We start from the raw sequence: 15,278 nt of genomic DNA on the forward strand, positions 1-15,278 counted from the left end.
TGACCTTCTATTTCATTGCCATGCTTTGACTAAGCGTTCTCTTGTGAAGTGTTCATGTGGGGCCAGTGTCACATTTATTATTAGGTCTCAATAATACACAAAATTAGAAGATATTCTTATGACTAGACAATTAACATTCAATTAGCGCAATTACTTTATACTCTATCAATCAAGAAGAACTCAGTTATTTATAATGTGTTGTATGGTGACAAAATGTTATGGAGCTTCCCATGACAGCCTTTTGAATTCATTGACAATTTGCTACGGATTATTTCTCTTTTTTTTTTTCCTGCTATTCTTTTACTGTAGTCATCCTTTAATTTCTTCATTAGAAATTTTTAAAAAATGTCTAAATCTGCAACATTAATTTGAGTTCTAATGTTCTGCCAACCAATATGTGAAATATATTTGCCATAGATGCACTGCGACAGACACACATAAGAGGATTGGTAGGCATCTTGGGTCCTAAGAATATAAGATTGGGTTAGCCTTTGAGCGCCATGCATCTGAATATGGAACTTATTCGTTCCAGTATCAACATTTTACCAAAGTTAACTAGATGCAAATTATAGTCTTTAGTTTAAAAATAAATATTACTACCAACTTTTTTATAGGTTTTACATCATTATATTAAAAATTTTATCTTTTTTTATTTAAAAGAATATTTTTAAAGTTTTTTTTTAATGTTGTAATTCTTGTAGGCCAAAGTTAACCTTGCATTACCTGCTTCAATGAAAGCCACTCCTTTTGATATGAGTAAATCACCAGAAGATGTTCTCACTTACATACCTGGCTATGCTTTTATTGATTTAATGAAAAGCATTGACTGTGAAATAGTGCTTGAAGGTACATAATATAAAATTTGTTTCATTTGTCCATTTAAAAGATAATTTATATTATAATTGATATTGTTAGAAATCTTATTCTATAAAACCGCTATGCTTCAATCCCTCTAAATTTAGTCAATTCTTTGCTTAACCCATTTTCGGCCAAAAGTGCTCAAATACACCATTTCAATAAATGTTTTTTATTAACACTGTGAAATATATTTTTCACTAATTTTATTTTTCTGCTATCGTCAAGGGTTCTGAAGACATTCATAAATTATTAGTAATTCAATTGAAGTAAACACTTTCTGTTGAGAAATTTTGAAACTATTAAAGTTTTTTAACTTAAAACGGTTATTGACAAAGGAAATTTTTTGAAAATGTATAATTAGTCCTTTTGAGTTTTATCATATGTTTTTATGATGGCTTAAAGTTGTAAGTCAGTAAATAAGAAAAATAAATTTTATAAAGAAACTAGCTTTCAACTAAATGGTTAGTTCACTGATTGCCTATCCACACCATTTTATTTCTGAAATAAAATATAATTTTTCATACTCGATTTTTTTTTAATGAATGTAATGTGAGCATATTTTGATTAAAACAATACCACATTTTATAAAACATCTATGCTTGGCCTAAAAGGGGTTAACCAAATATTTTTTTTTTATAAATTTCTTTTATTCTCTTTCAAACTGCTAAAGCGGAATCTGTTGTAATTTATTATCAAGAAATATCTTAGAAGAATCTTGGCTAGAGTACTTGTCTCATTTAAACTCATTAAAAACAACTATATTGTTATTTGTCAAGAAGAAATATCTTAAAAGAATTTTGACTCGATTACTTATGGTGCCATTTAAACTTGTTTAAAAGAGTATATTCTGAATTATTAATTAGAACTATTTTAAAAGAATTTTGACTCTATTATTGTTAGTCTTATATAAACTTGCTGAAAAAGAGTATATTGTAATTTATTGATTAAAAATATCTGAGAACATTTTTATTTTTAATTTTTTTTTTTCATTTCTAGTTTTTATATGCAACTTAGTCATCATGAAAATGTTTGTATCCTTAAACTTAGATATTTTTTATTATTATTTTTAGGCTATTCTGATTTCTTGAGTTCTGTCATTCAGCAAGAAGTTTCAGCCCTACCAAGAAGTGTTTATAGTCAAAGAAAGCATCTTCAAAAAAATCAGAACACTAATGAAATTTTGATGAAAGTACCAAAATTTTTATGCACTCTTTTTGAAGCTAGAAAATCACCTGCTTTGCAGAAAAATATTGCTCGTAATCTCAATTTTTTATTCTTATATTAGTTAGAGATTGAGTAATTTTATTGTTTGATTACTTAAGATTTGTATGATTGATCTGTATGAGCTAATGAAATCTGAGGACAATATTTTTTTTTGCTCTTAAAAAATTATACTTACTTTGTTTTCATTCCATATTTTAAGAAAATAATTTTCTAGCTAATTGTTATTGTTTCTATTCTAGTGGGAGTTCTTCTCTGTTATGTACCGCCCATTGAATTTAGCAAAGATGGAGAACCCATGAAACGATCTATCGCTGGCCAATCTCGACTTTATGAACAAGTTCTTTCAATTCTTTTAAATGAAGTTAATATTGATGCAACAGAATGGCAAAGATCAATTCTCTTGCCCGGAGCATGGGGGTCATTTATGGAACGAGCATTTTTTGCTTCTGAAGAAGCTCGCAAAACAGAATTAGAATTACAGCGGAATCTGGGACACATAACTGTGACTCCTGAAGAATTCAATTTTCAATGCAAAACAGCATGGTTATGGTATGATGCTTTTCATTTTAAAGGACTTTTCTGTGAAAGATTTTAATATTGTGCATTTAATAGTATGTTTTTAAATGTAAAAATTATCTCCCACATTTCGCTTCATTTATGCTAATATATTAAATTGTAAAAATTGTTCTAAATATTTGTGTAATTTAATTTTTCATTTATTTTAGAAACTATATTTTATACAATTACTGTATTCCAAAAATTAAATTTTTGTTTACATTTTTAGGGTTCGTGACCGCATTTTGAACCTCATAAAAACTTGTGTGAAGTAAGCAAATTATTTAAATTTTCTCTCAAGTGTATATTTTTAAAACATTTTTACTCTTTATGATGGCATTGGAGTTATGTTTATTTTAGGAACTTAAAATTATTTTAGGAACTTGTTAGGATTTGTCCAATTTTAAAAGGTGTTATTTTTTCACTCTTAAATAAGTTTATTCATATAATTTAATAAAACGAAATTCCAAATAAAAATATACTAAATGACAGAAATTTTTCAAGAAAATATTTATTTATTTATTTAAAATTTGTTCTGTGTGCTTTTAATCATAACAGACTCATTCTAGAATGCACTAATTTTTATATTTGCTTTAGAAAAGTGTTCAGGTAAATTTGTATTTATCTTAACATACCTTGACAATTGCCTTGGAGATAGTTTAATTTTTAAATTGACTTGACTGCTATGACTATTTTTTTAATTGCCTAACTTCCTAATTCAACATTTACTTGTTAAAGTTTTTATTTTTAAGTTTACCGTGATTAGTTTATTTCTTCATTTTATTTCATATTTTTTTATTATGATTGTTCATTATTGCTTATTTTTGTTACTTACTTTGTTAATGCTGTGACTTGCTTGTTTTTGAATTATGTTTCATCTCATTTTAGTTGATTGTTTAATGATTTCAGGAATTTCAATTTAAAAGGCCTTAAAATTATAATCGTACATTTGATTTTCTATGCGTTCCCTACTTTGTTTGTTACTTATCATCAAACTCAATTTATTCATATATTTTGATATATTTTGCATGAGCAATATAGACTTCATCATATATGTAATTCACTGTTCAGAATTTTGTTACTGAAACGTGGTTTAGTTTCTGCTTATATATAAGTTATATATTATTGAAAACTTAACTCTTATAATAAATTTGCAGTGATTACTAATCATTTATCAATGCAATGCAAAATGTACCATTTTTAAGTTTTGATTTCTGAATGAATTATTGCCTTGTCTTGCTTTGCAACTCTATATGCCTCTATAATAAATGAGGCCTCAAGTTTCTTGTGTAAACCTCTTTGATCATAGGGTGCTTTACCAGCCAGTCCCTATTAGGATCACTCTAAAGTGTCTCTTTCTAACAAAATCATCCAACTAAAGATCATTTTTAGGCATCTTTTCTTTCTGTGGCCATCTGGTGCCCAAGTGATTACATTTCTTGTTACGTCACGTAATTTAGTTAAAAGAACCTGAACCAATCCAATTAGATAAATTATGTCCAAATATTTATTCTAAAATATATCTTATTATAAAAGTGTTTGATTTGTCATTTATTGAACTTTTTTCTAACTTATTTAGAAATGCTCCTACTTCCCATGCAAATGCAATCTATGCCATTGCTGGTCTAGTTCGTGCTCTCATCAAGTACCATTCAAGCCTTGATGATGCTTCTAAAACATTATGTGATGAATTAGAAAATTTCAGCAAGCATGACATTTTTATTGCTGAATGTGCAGAAACAATTCTTTGCGCCATGAAAAATGATTATCAACCTAAAGGAAAAGTTCATAGTTGGTTGTTAACTGTAAGTGAAAGTAATATTTTATCAATAAAAATTACCTTCACTTAAAATGACTTATAATTTTCTATTAAATATATTTATATCTTTTTCCATAAATTAGTAGAAGTTTGGTTATATTAATATTTTATAAATAGAAATTTCCTCCTCCTTAAAACATTTATAATTTTCTCTTTAATCTATTTTTATGTTTTTTAAACTAACTATAAGGGGAATTTTCATTAATATTTTATATGTAGAATTTTTATTCATTCTAATATTTTATAAATACAAAATTATCTTAACTTTAAATAAATTATAATTTTCTATTTAGTACTTATTATCTCTACTTTAAAACGTGAATTTTGTATTTAATTTATTTAAATTTTTTAAGAAGTTAACTAACTTATACACTCATTTTAAATCACTTAACATTTTCTAAATGTTTTTAAAAAGCTGACATTAAAAAACCATTGTTGTAAAAGTGGGACTTTTATTAAATTAATATCATATTAATAAAAATTACCTTCACTTTAAATCACTCATAAATTTCTATTTTTATATTTATGAGTTCTTAATAAACAATCTAATTATAGGGAAAAGGTTGGTTATATTTATATTTTATAAATAAAAAATACCCCCACTTTAAAACATTAATAATTTTGTATTTAATTTATTTAAATGTTTTTAAAAACAAACTATAAGTGGATTAAATTAATGTTTAATAAATAAAAAATTATATTCATTTTAAATAATTTATATTTTCTATTTTATCTACTTTGTTTTTAATAAGCTTACAATAAAAAACTTATTAACTTTAAATGGGAATTTTATTAATTTAATATCTTATAAATAAAACTTACCTTCATTTTAAATTGCTAATGATTTTCCATTTAATCTATTTATAAATTTTTAAAAAACTAAATAGTTATAAGTAGAAATTTTATTAAATTAATATTCTATAAATAATAAAAACTTTCATAATATTCTATTTAAATTACTTATATGTTTTTATAAAAAAAAAATAAAGCTATTTAACTGAAAGTAGAAGTTTTATAAAATCAATATTAAATTAAATTACCTTCACTTTAAATAATTATAATTTTCAATTTAATCTATTTATATTTTATTAAAATAGCTGTAAATGAAAATTTTATTAATTCATATTTTCGAAATAAATATTACCATTATCTTAAATCACTTATAATTTTGCATTTATCCTTTTTTAATAAAATGTATTTTTCAAAATTGTGATTTTAAAATATTTTTATTAGCATTTATCTCGACCCAATTCCAGTTCAGGATACTTAATCAAGGGTTGTAGCTGTGCATCATTATGCCACCTTTGTCCTGTTCTAATTCATCATTACAACAATGATTTGTCTTCTCTTATACAAGATTTGATCGATAATCTAACACACAATTCACCGGTTTTGAATTTTTATTCTGGTCTTGGATTAGGAATGCTTGTCAAAGCTTTATGTGATGTTGGATTTCCAGACAGTGGTGAAAAACAAGTAAGTTGTTTTAACTTCTGTAATATATTTTTGAATAAATATTTCTAATTTACAAAACTTTTACTTTCAAATAAAACTCTTACTTGAATGTAAATTATGTAATGACAAAAAAAATTTAATCAAAGAATATCTTCTTTTTCCTACCTCTACAGTTAATTCCAAGTTTCTTAATTACTCCTTGACTCTACAGTCCATGAAGGGCCTTGTCCTTCTTTACCATACATCTCCACTTTTTCCTTTCCTTGGCCTTTACTTTTCAATTATTCATTTTCATCTATTTTAGATCTCCCTCTACCTCATCTAGCCATCTTCAGGGTCGTCACTCCTCAGGGAAAATATGGAAAACCTGCAAAATACAGAGAATTTAAAAATCACCTAAAATAACAGGAAATTTTGTTTCTAATTTTCATTTTTAAAACAATGTTAATTACTCGAAGTGCAATCTATGGGATATTTAAGAATGATATTTCAGCTATATTAGATTAGTACATTTACTGTAGCATTATTTGTTTTTAGTATGTTGAGCTATCCCTTTTTTCTCTAAATTTTTCAGCAATTATAACTAGTATAGTTAGCCCAATACTGTTCATACAAGAGTGGTTGTGTTTTTCCTCTTAATATGTTCTGTATAATATACACGAAAAACACAGGGAATTGTTTTTCCAGTTTTGAGTGGCAAGCATGATCTTTCGCTTGGACGTCCGACCTTTCTCTTTCCCTTTAGTCTCAAGTTTCGTATTTTTGAAAACTATTGTATCTTTCCTATCAGTAATAGTTTGGTTAAATGCATTCTCAAATCATGTCTGCATATCTTTAGTTTAAAAAAATCTAAGTTTTCTTTATATGTATTATGAATATTAAAAATTTATTTTCAATCAATGTTAAATTACAATCAATTTTTTAGAAAAGTTTAACTGACTAAAATAACAATTCTCTTAATTTTTCATTTTATTTGATAACTGAGAATATTAAAATCCTGTTTATTTTTTCAGTCCCAATTGTTGCTCATTACAACTAAAAGACTTTTCAATCTCTATTCCAATGAGGAAACTTCTTCGTAAGTTATTACTATCATTATTAGTGTTTAATGCCATTCGAAATCTTTAGTTCCTCTGTGTGTATTTATTAATGGCGGTATAATAATATAATATGGTCATTATCAACCCATATATTTTCTTTTATATGTTTGCTATGGAAAAGTACTTAGCAAACAATAAAGGTCATTATGTATATCCAATAATAAAACTCATTAAAAAACTATTATACTAATTATATATTTAAAGTATATATTTTTTAATAAATTTTTTAAATATTTCCATTTTAAGAAACAGTTTATGCCACAAATTTAATCTGCTATTTAGATTTATTTCAAACATAAATTGTGAATCATTGATGGGAAATTTTTCTTCACTGACTGAAATTCTTAATTTAAAAAAAAAAAACATTTCCAAATTAACTGTGTGCGATTTCAACTTCGTAAATAATTTTTCATGCTAAGTACTAGTTTATAATTTAGAAACTTTAGGAAGCGTTGCACAAATCTAAAGAAGTCTTAGTAACCTATTCATAAAATTTTTGACATTTTAAAAGTTTTTTTGTTCATTAGTGTGTGGAGAGTCATAGAAGAATGAAGTACGTTAGTTTCTGTCTCGATTTTCAAAAAGTTTAAAATCTTTTAAGTTAGGAAACTATATGGAACTGAAAATTACATTAAACATAATTCTAAAAGAAAGCTTCATGGAAATTTTAAAAAATACTTTTAACAATTAAATACGAAAAATATTAAGAAAAGGAAAAACATCATAGTACATTTCTAAACAACTGAAGAGAGGAGGAGAGGGAAAGGTCAAATGCATGGAACTGTTCTTCTCCCCAGATGGCGTATTCGAGCATTGCGATCGCCTATATTCTAATCAGCTCTTAGATAGTTTGATGATGGAATTTAGATTTCTGCATGAAACTCGAAAAATATTATGGAAAAGTTTTTTCTTTCTAGCTCTTTATTAAATTTTTTTGTTTAAATTTAAACTTCTCTGATAATACTTATGGCTAAACAACTGCAGTCATTTTTAGTTTTCTACAAGGCTTTTTTCCCTTACTTCATAACATTTTTGAAAAAATAAGTTTCAATTTCAGCTGCTCAAATTCAATTTATATTGCAGAGGCTTTTATAGTTCAAATTTACTATTTGCTCAAATTTACTATTTTAGCACCCAATTTAAATGTTATTTCAATAACTTATTCGATTTTTAAATATTTTTAGAGTAAGTATTCTTCTAAGTTTGACACTCTCAATTGCTGCTTTGAGCCAAGTGTCCAGTGAAGATTATAAAGATTGGATCTCAACCACTTGTAACATTTTTCATGAGAAGCTTATGGAAGAAGAAGTATCATCAATGAGTTATGAAGTAATATGATTTATTTTAATCATAAATATCATTAACTATAACATTTTTGTTTTTAAAAAAAAGTATCTGCTCATAAACAATGTATCAATTTACAATAACAGTTTTATAAATTTGTATTGATTTTAAGTTTTTGACAAATATTAGACTATTTAAATACATTTGAAGGTTTACATTTCTTTCAAAACTTATCACGATCTTGTATTCTCTCTATGTATCATTAGTAATTAACTAACAAATCGTTCTAATTTTTTTCTTAGCATCTCAATCTTAAAAGTTTTAAGCAATTACAGTGAATTTTGAACATTGTCATAATTGTTTATTTTTTAAATTAAAAAAATTCACTACGCTTCATCTAAATTTATTATATGTTACTCATCAAAAATATTTTAAAACTATATTTGAAATAAGACCAGTGAAATAAATAGGCAAAGCTAAGGTAAGAGGATTTTTTTATTATTTATTGAGACTGTGACAAAATTTTGTTAAATGTTTCCATCTATCTTGTACAAATTGTAAAATTAAAATAAATTATGATTTTTAGGTCTTCCTCTGTAAAAATGCATTCTGTGTCTTCTTGACAGTGATTCTCTGTTTCCATTTTTAAAAAAAAATCTTTACTCTAATTAAATATGTAACTTTCAAATATTTAATCCCTTGCAATTTTGTTACATTTACAAAAGTTCGTTACGCATGCAAAAAATTTTAGTATGTTCTGGATAACTAATTAGGTACATATTGTATTTTTCATAATAAGAAATTTTAAAACTTCTTTTAACATTTTTTCTGTTCTAGGGTTAATTCATAAAATAATTTTTTTTAACATTTGGTATTAAGGGTATTTTATTTTTATTAGTTTAAAATTTTGTTGTATCTGTTTAAAAAAATAAGTTTTTAGTTTTTTTAATATTACTAAAATGCAGCAATATTTAGCACTTCTTTCCTACACATCTTTCTATTTTGTGAATATTAAAACTTGTTTTGTAGAAATGAAAAAATTAATACAAGATAAATTAATTAAAAAACTATTTGATATTTGAAAATAGAAGTTGTCGAAAAAACATATTTCTTTGCTTAATTCTACCTTTTAATTTGTACTTCCAAATCCATTTGAAAATATGTTTTTTTTTTCGGGAACATAAAATATTTTGTAACTGTCTTAAATGGCATATTAAAAAGTGATAATTTTTGTATTATGCTTTGTATTTACTAATTAACTATAATTTGATTTTACTGTTTCATTCTTTTTCATCAAGGATAAATCATAAGATTGTAAACTTATTAGTTTTTATGAGCTTTTATTTCTAGATCAATTTTTAAAGGTCAAAACCACAACAAAAATTTAATTTTCTCAAAAAATACTGTAAATATAGTTTTTAAGTTTCTAAGTTACACACATTTTGTATCTGCAAAGTTGCAGCTAGAGAGATTTTTTTTTTGCATTATCAAAACTCTGTATTTCCAAATCTAGATATCATAGTTTACTCTTCTTTTTCAAAGTGTATGTAAAATTAATAAGATAAAAATTAATAGCATTTGCCTATACGGATTGTGTAATTTTCAAAATATTTTTTGATAAAAAATGAGAAAAACTTTTTGAAAATTCAAAGAACAGGTTTATTAATGGCTCTATTTATAGGTTTTATGAAAATAAATCAGTATTAACTGTCAATTACATAGGACTGATGAGCATATTGCTTTGAAGTCTACAATCTTTTTTTAAATTATAATGCTTTAGAAGAGAACTTTATATAACATGAACTTTTTTTATTCTTTTTAAGTCACTGAGCATCTGTGTATCAGCCATGATGATAGCTGCTGCAGATGGAAGTTGCATGAATGTAGAATCTATTGAATCTCTGGCCAAATGGTTTGAAGATAAACAGGCTGATTTACCACAGGTCTGATGGTCTTACTCTTTATCTAAAGAAAACCAGTCATTATTTTTATATACATGTCATGTTTATAATAAACGTGATAATTCAAGCATTATAGCACTATTTAAAGTTAAATTACATTTGTATAATATTTAAAATGCTGATTATAAGTACTAATAAATAAATTTGCACTATAATTTTTATGCAGTTTTATTTAAAGAAAAAAATGCAAATTTAGTTTCAGTTACTTATTATGTACTAAAATTATCCATTGTAAAACATCTAAATATTGCAAAGAAAAGCTGATTTCGAAAAGTATACGTATTGACAGCAAGAAAAAATTTCAGACGTAAAAGTTTACGTTGTTTAGAATTTTTTATTTCAACATCGACAATTTACCGAATTGGTTTTTTCTTGTGTTGACTGATCGTTAAACTGTGTTCCAAAACTTCATGAAAGTTTTGAAGTTTAAAAAAGCAAAGGTGAAAAAATTTAACCTTGCAAGAGCCATGTTGAAAAAAGTCAATTCATCTTATTTTTAGGTCTTAAAATTGTAACTACTATTGTGTATTATCACTGATATCAGAAAATAGTGTATAATAATTTGGTTTTTTATCTATAAATTTCATTGATAATTAATAACAGTGATTTTTTATTAAAAAAAATTTTTTTTTAATAATAGAGATCTACATAACATTTGTTGTAAAGAATGAAAGTCTCTTTAGTTGACAAATTGTATATTTCCGAAAATATATATTTGTTTAAATTCTGTTTCCAATTTTTTTATTTTTTTCCAATTTCTGTTAGAAGAAAAGTTTTTTTTAACTTGTTTTAGCAAATGTATAATATTGATAATATATAGTATTTTTTTAACATTTCTTAGTGTTCTGGTACATCTGTGGCTTTAGGAATTCTAATTGAAGCTTTGGAAAGATTTGGATGTTCCTTAGGGCAGAATTTGAAAGAGAAATTACAGAAGGACTGGTTTAATACCCTATCTTCTGAGGTAAAGTTACAATTTTTCATGTATGTAATCGAAACCTATCTTAAGCTTTATAATAATTTACAAAATAAAACTAGTTCATAATAAAGAGTAACATTCCTCACAATAAATCTGGTTTAAAATTAAATATTTTACTAATGACTGCTATAGGTAGGAGCAAATTACTATTGTTTGCTATGTTTTTGCCATAGTCACTTATATCTGGGCATTTATAAATATTATATATATTTATATAATATTTATAAGGCATTGTTATTTAGAAATTCCTTAATATTTAGTTTTTCTTGACTAGGTTGCCCATTACAAATAATATGAGGTAGTAAATTGTTGAAATTTGTTACATTTTTATAACAAATTTGTTAAGTCATAATTTTGCAGTGTTTTTCATGTATTTAATCATGATTTGATTGTAATTTCATCTCCTACTCAATAATAATTCTAGAAAACTTAAAATGAATGATAATAATACCTGTGCCAAAATAAAATTTCTTTTATTAATTTTTTTGAAGTAGATTTAAGCCCATTTACTTTGAATTATGCACATTTTTGTTGCATTTTGTTAAATAATTTGCTCCTTATTTTTGTATAATGTTGAAAATTATACTAATATGTTAAATATTTCATCTATTTGAATAGAAAAAGCAGACACTTCATCGAATAGCTGCATTAAATGGATTGTGCGCTCTATATTCTTGTGGTAGAGGACTTCTGTTGGTAATTTGCAGCTATTATTTATTAGTTTTAAAAAAATAACACTTCCAAATGTAAAATTTTTTTCCCTTAATTTTCATAAAATTCTTAGAAAATTATATTACTGTTTGAGAAATTTCTATTTAATTTATTTTCAGGCTAAAAGCAAAATAAGTAATGTCAATAATATGATGAATGATTTGATATCATTAATGTTTCAACTTCTAAATGCTACAAGAGATACAGGACTTCAAACTGTTTGCTCTTGGGAGGTTGGACGATTGTTTTCAGTTCATTCTTTCAATCAAGAGTCTGAAGAGTCTGGTTTGTACCTTAGAATAATCATGTAGTTTTGTTTGTTTTTTCTACTGTTGTTTGAAATATTAAGATGCTTTTTGCTGAAAAATGTTTGTGTTTAGAGAAATGTTATTCCTAATTAGTTAATTTGTAAAATATTGTTTAAAATTTTTTGACAATGAGCTACAAAAAAATATATGCTGCATAGTTTCATGAAAAACAGCTTTATTAGATAGTATTATTCTTTACACAGTATTATTATTATTCTATCTAAAACAGTTTTGTTATATAAATAGTATTATAGTATTAAATGTTTAATCAGACAATTCTAATATTTTATGCATTCGTATACATCATTTTGCATGTCTTCCAAAATTGAATACAATCGCTTAAAAAACATTATTTTCAGATTTCCAAACAAAAAACACAAATGTTTTTAATTGTACAAAGAAAAAAAAACTTTTACTGAAACATTTTTGTTAAATTCATTGCAATTTTAGGCTGCAATTTTCTTTATACCATGATGCCTGAACTGCAGCCTAAAATAGTTCACTCCTTTATGAGACCATCATCAGGAGATAGGAAATTAGTAATCATTCAGTTTCCTTCTTAAAAGTTTAATAAATATTACATTTTTCCTAAAAGTTGCTGTTGACGATAGTAAAATTGTAGTTGTATATTATTCTTTTTTATAAATAAATATCAGCAATAATTTTCAAATGAACCATGACATATTTGCATGTAAAACTTTTTTATTTATCTTTTTTGTTTTAAATGACTAAAGTAATTTTTTAATCCTGCAAAATGCATGCATTTTCAACTAAAAGTAGATCTATTTTCAAGCTGTTAGATCTATTCAAGATTATTTCAAATATAATGTAGCACATCATTAGCTAGAACCTTTTCTCTCTTTGTCTTATATGGTAATAAAGCATAGTTATATATTTATTCCAAGTGTTTCAGTGTTTTTTTACAAAAATAAAGTTTAAGAGCATTAACAACATTTTTTTAGAAACTTTGTTTTAAAACTATGTTATTGTTTTACTAAAACAACCTCACTCATATATAAGTCTATGGCAGTATGCAATGTTCCAGAATTCACAGAAATATATATGTATAAACAGGGCCCTCGCTAAGTATTTTGAATTATTAGCCAAACATCAAAAGTATTCTCCAATTTTCAAAAGTCTTCACCAAATGTAAATCTTAGCAATTTTTTATGATTAATTTTTTCCCACAGGAAACTATTTCACGGTAGTTTATTTCAGACTTATATTATTTTGACCTAATTCTAATTGGTTATACGGCTCATCTGCCTAAAATTACTGTAATCGAAAAAAAAATTCTGATTTGCTGAGAAAAATAAATTTTGAGGATCGAGTTAAATACATTTTTTTCTTTCCACTGAAATTAATCATCCTACTTTCAAAAATTTTATTCGCCAAATTTACTATTTTATCGCATTTGGCAAGGGGGCAAATGCTTAGCACAGGCCTTGTATCTCTCTCTCTCTCTCTCTCTCTCTATATATATATATATATATATATATATATATATATATATATATATATATTAAATAATGTCTGTTTCATTTAAATTCATATTAAAAGCATTTTTTATGGTCCTGTAATGTTTTATATTATTGATGCTACACAAAAAAATTAAAAAGCAATTTTTGCTATAAAAAGGAATCTGATACTATCAACACGAAGACTAAAAATTAGATTTATTTATTGATCACGAAATAATCAAAAATATAACTATTAAAGAAGCTTTTTTTCTTCATTGTTGTTCAATACTCTGCAATTATTAGGGAAAGATTTAAAGATTTGTTTATGCCTTTTAATCAGTTAAATAACCACTCTTTTTCTTTTTCAGTTCCATCAAGCTACCACTATTTGAATGAAAAAAGTACTTTAAAATTTCTAATGAAAACAATTATTGACAATGCTTCTGATGGTAAATAAAGGTTTTCTGCTATTTTTTTATTATTATTTATATTATTATGGTGATTATAAATAAAATTAGCTGTCAAAATATATAATGCCTTTTTTTACAATTAAGGTTTTTTTAAATATCCATTTAGTTTGGCAGGGATATTAATATTATCTTTTCTCAAAAGATAAATGTGCTTTGTATTATCATGGTGAACATAAATAAAATTTCTAATCTAAAAATTCATCATTTTTTTTTAAATTTTATTTTTTTTTTTTTTAATTCTCAATATTTTGTCTGTGATATCTGTTTTTAAAACATTATACGTGCTTTTAGATTAAAATTTTAATATATTGTTGGATTAGATAATGTTAATTTCCTGTTGTGGTAACCCTAAAGGAAGTTAGCCTTTTAGTAAACTGTGGTCCCACAACCTTAGTCTGCCCTAATATATCTGTATTTTTTTTTTATCAAACTTAGTTTGCTATTATTAGATCAACTTACCTACATTCTGAAATATCATTTGAATTTGGTGTAGTAAAGTCACCTGCCATTGAAACCCATTATCAACTCAATCCCTATTAGTTAACTTGAGGGCTCAATTCCATCTTTTGAACATAACTAATTTACACATATGTGAATGAAGAGTTGAAATGAGGTGGCACGACCCTCACTCTTTCTGATTTTCCTTGTGTGATGCAGACTAAAATGTCAAATCATTCAGTTCTGGTAGTCACCTGGAATTTATGTGACCTCTCAAGGTTTAGAACATTTTATAGTTAAATAAGAACAGTTTAATGATTTTACAATCAAGTTTCTCTTATTTTATGAGTTGAGTGAAAGAGATGAGGCTAAATAGATTAAACAAATGATTAATTCTTAAATATGAGATTATCTCTACTGTTGTTTCAACAATCAACCTATGATCCTAATTATTTTATCGTAAATATATTCCATAAAATCTGGTTATTTTTTTATCAATGATTATTTATTTTGCAAATTTTAGAGGAGCACGTGAGCGAATGCCACCAGTTAACCTGCTTAAGATCGTTAAAAAAGGAATTTTCCAGACCTTTACCCCCTCTGAATTGGATGCTTGTGTTATCTCCATTATTGATAAACAAAGAAGGTATTACAAG

At 25.3% G+C, this 15,278-nt stretch overlaps 1 protein-coding gene across 1 annotated transcript in view; it reads left to right on the plus strand.

Annotated features, from left to right (window-relative positions):
- LOC107453196 (focadhesin) overlaps nt 1–15,278 on the plus strand; it is a 43,952-nt gene that overhangs the window by 20,474 nt on the left and 8,200 nt on the right. The window contains exons 15-28 of the mRNA XM_043043207.3: nt 702–846; nt 1,929–2,114; nt 2,322–2,631; nt 2,867–2,908; nt 4,217–4,442; nt 5,690–5,932; nt 6,925–6,989; nt 8,196–8,340; nt 10,119–10,238; nt 11,098–11,220; nt 11,854–11,931; nt 12,066–12,231; nt 14,083–14,163; nt 15,146–15,268. Coding sequence (XP_042899141.2) covers nt 702–846; nt 1,929–2,114; nt 2,322–2,631; nt 2,867–2,908; nt 4,217–4,442; nt 5,690–5,932; nt 6,925–6,989; nt 8,196–8,340; nt 10,119–10,238; nt 11,098–11,220; nt 11,854–11,931; nt 12,066–12,231; nt 14,083–14,163; nt 15,146–15,268 — 2,053 coding nt within the window. The remainder of the gene's footprint in view (nt 1–701; nt 847–1,928; nt 2,115–2,321; nt 2,632–2,866; nt 2,909–4,216; nt 4,443–5,689; nt 5,933–6,924; nt 6,990–8,195; nt 8,341–10,118; nt 10,239–11,097; nt 11,221–11,853; nt 11,932–12,065; nt 12,232–14,082; nt 14,164–15,145; nt 15,269–15,278) is intronic.

This window comes from Parasteatoda tepidariorum, chromosome 8 (genome assembly GCF_982258835.1).
Source record: "Parasteatoda tepidariorum strain Cologne lab strain chromosome 8, Ptep-v5.0, whole genome shotgun sequence".
NCBI lineage: Eukaryota > Metazoa > Arthropoda > Arachnida > Araneae > Theridiidae > Parasteatoda > Parasteatoda tepidariorum.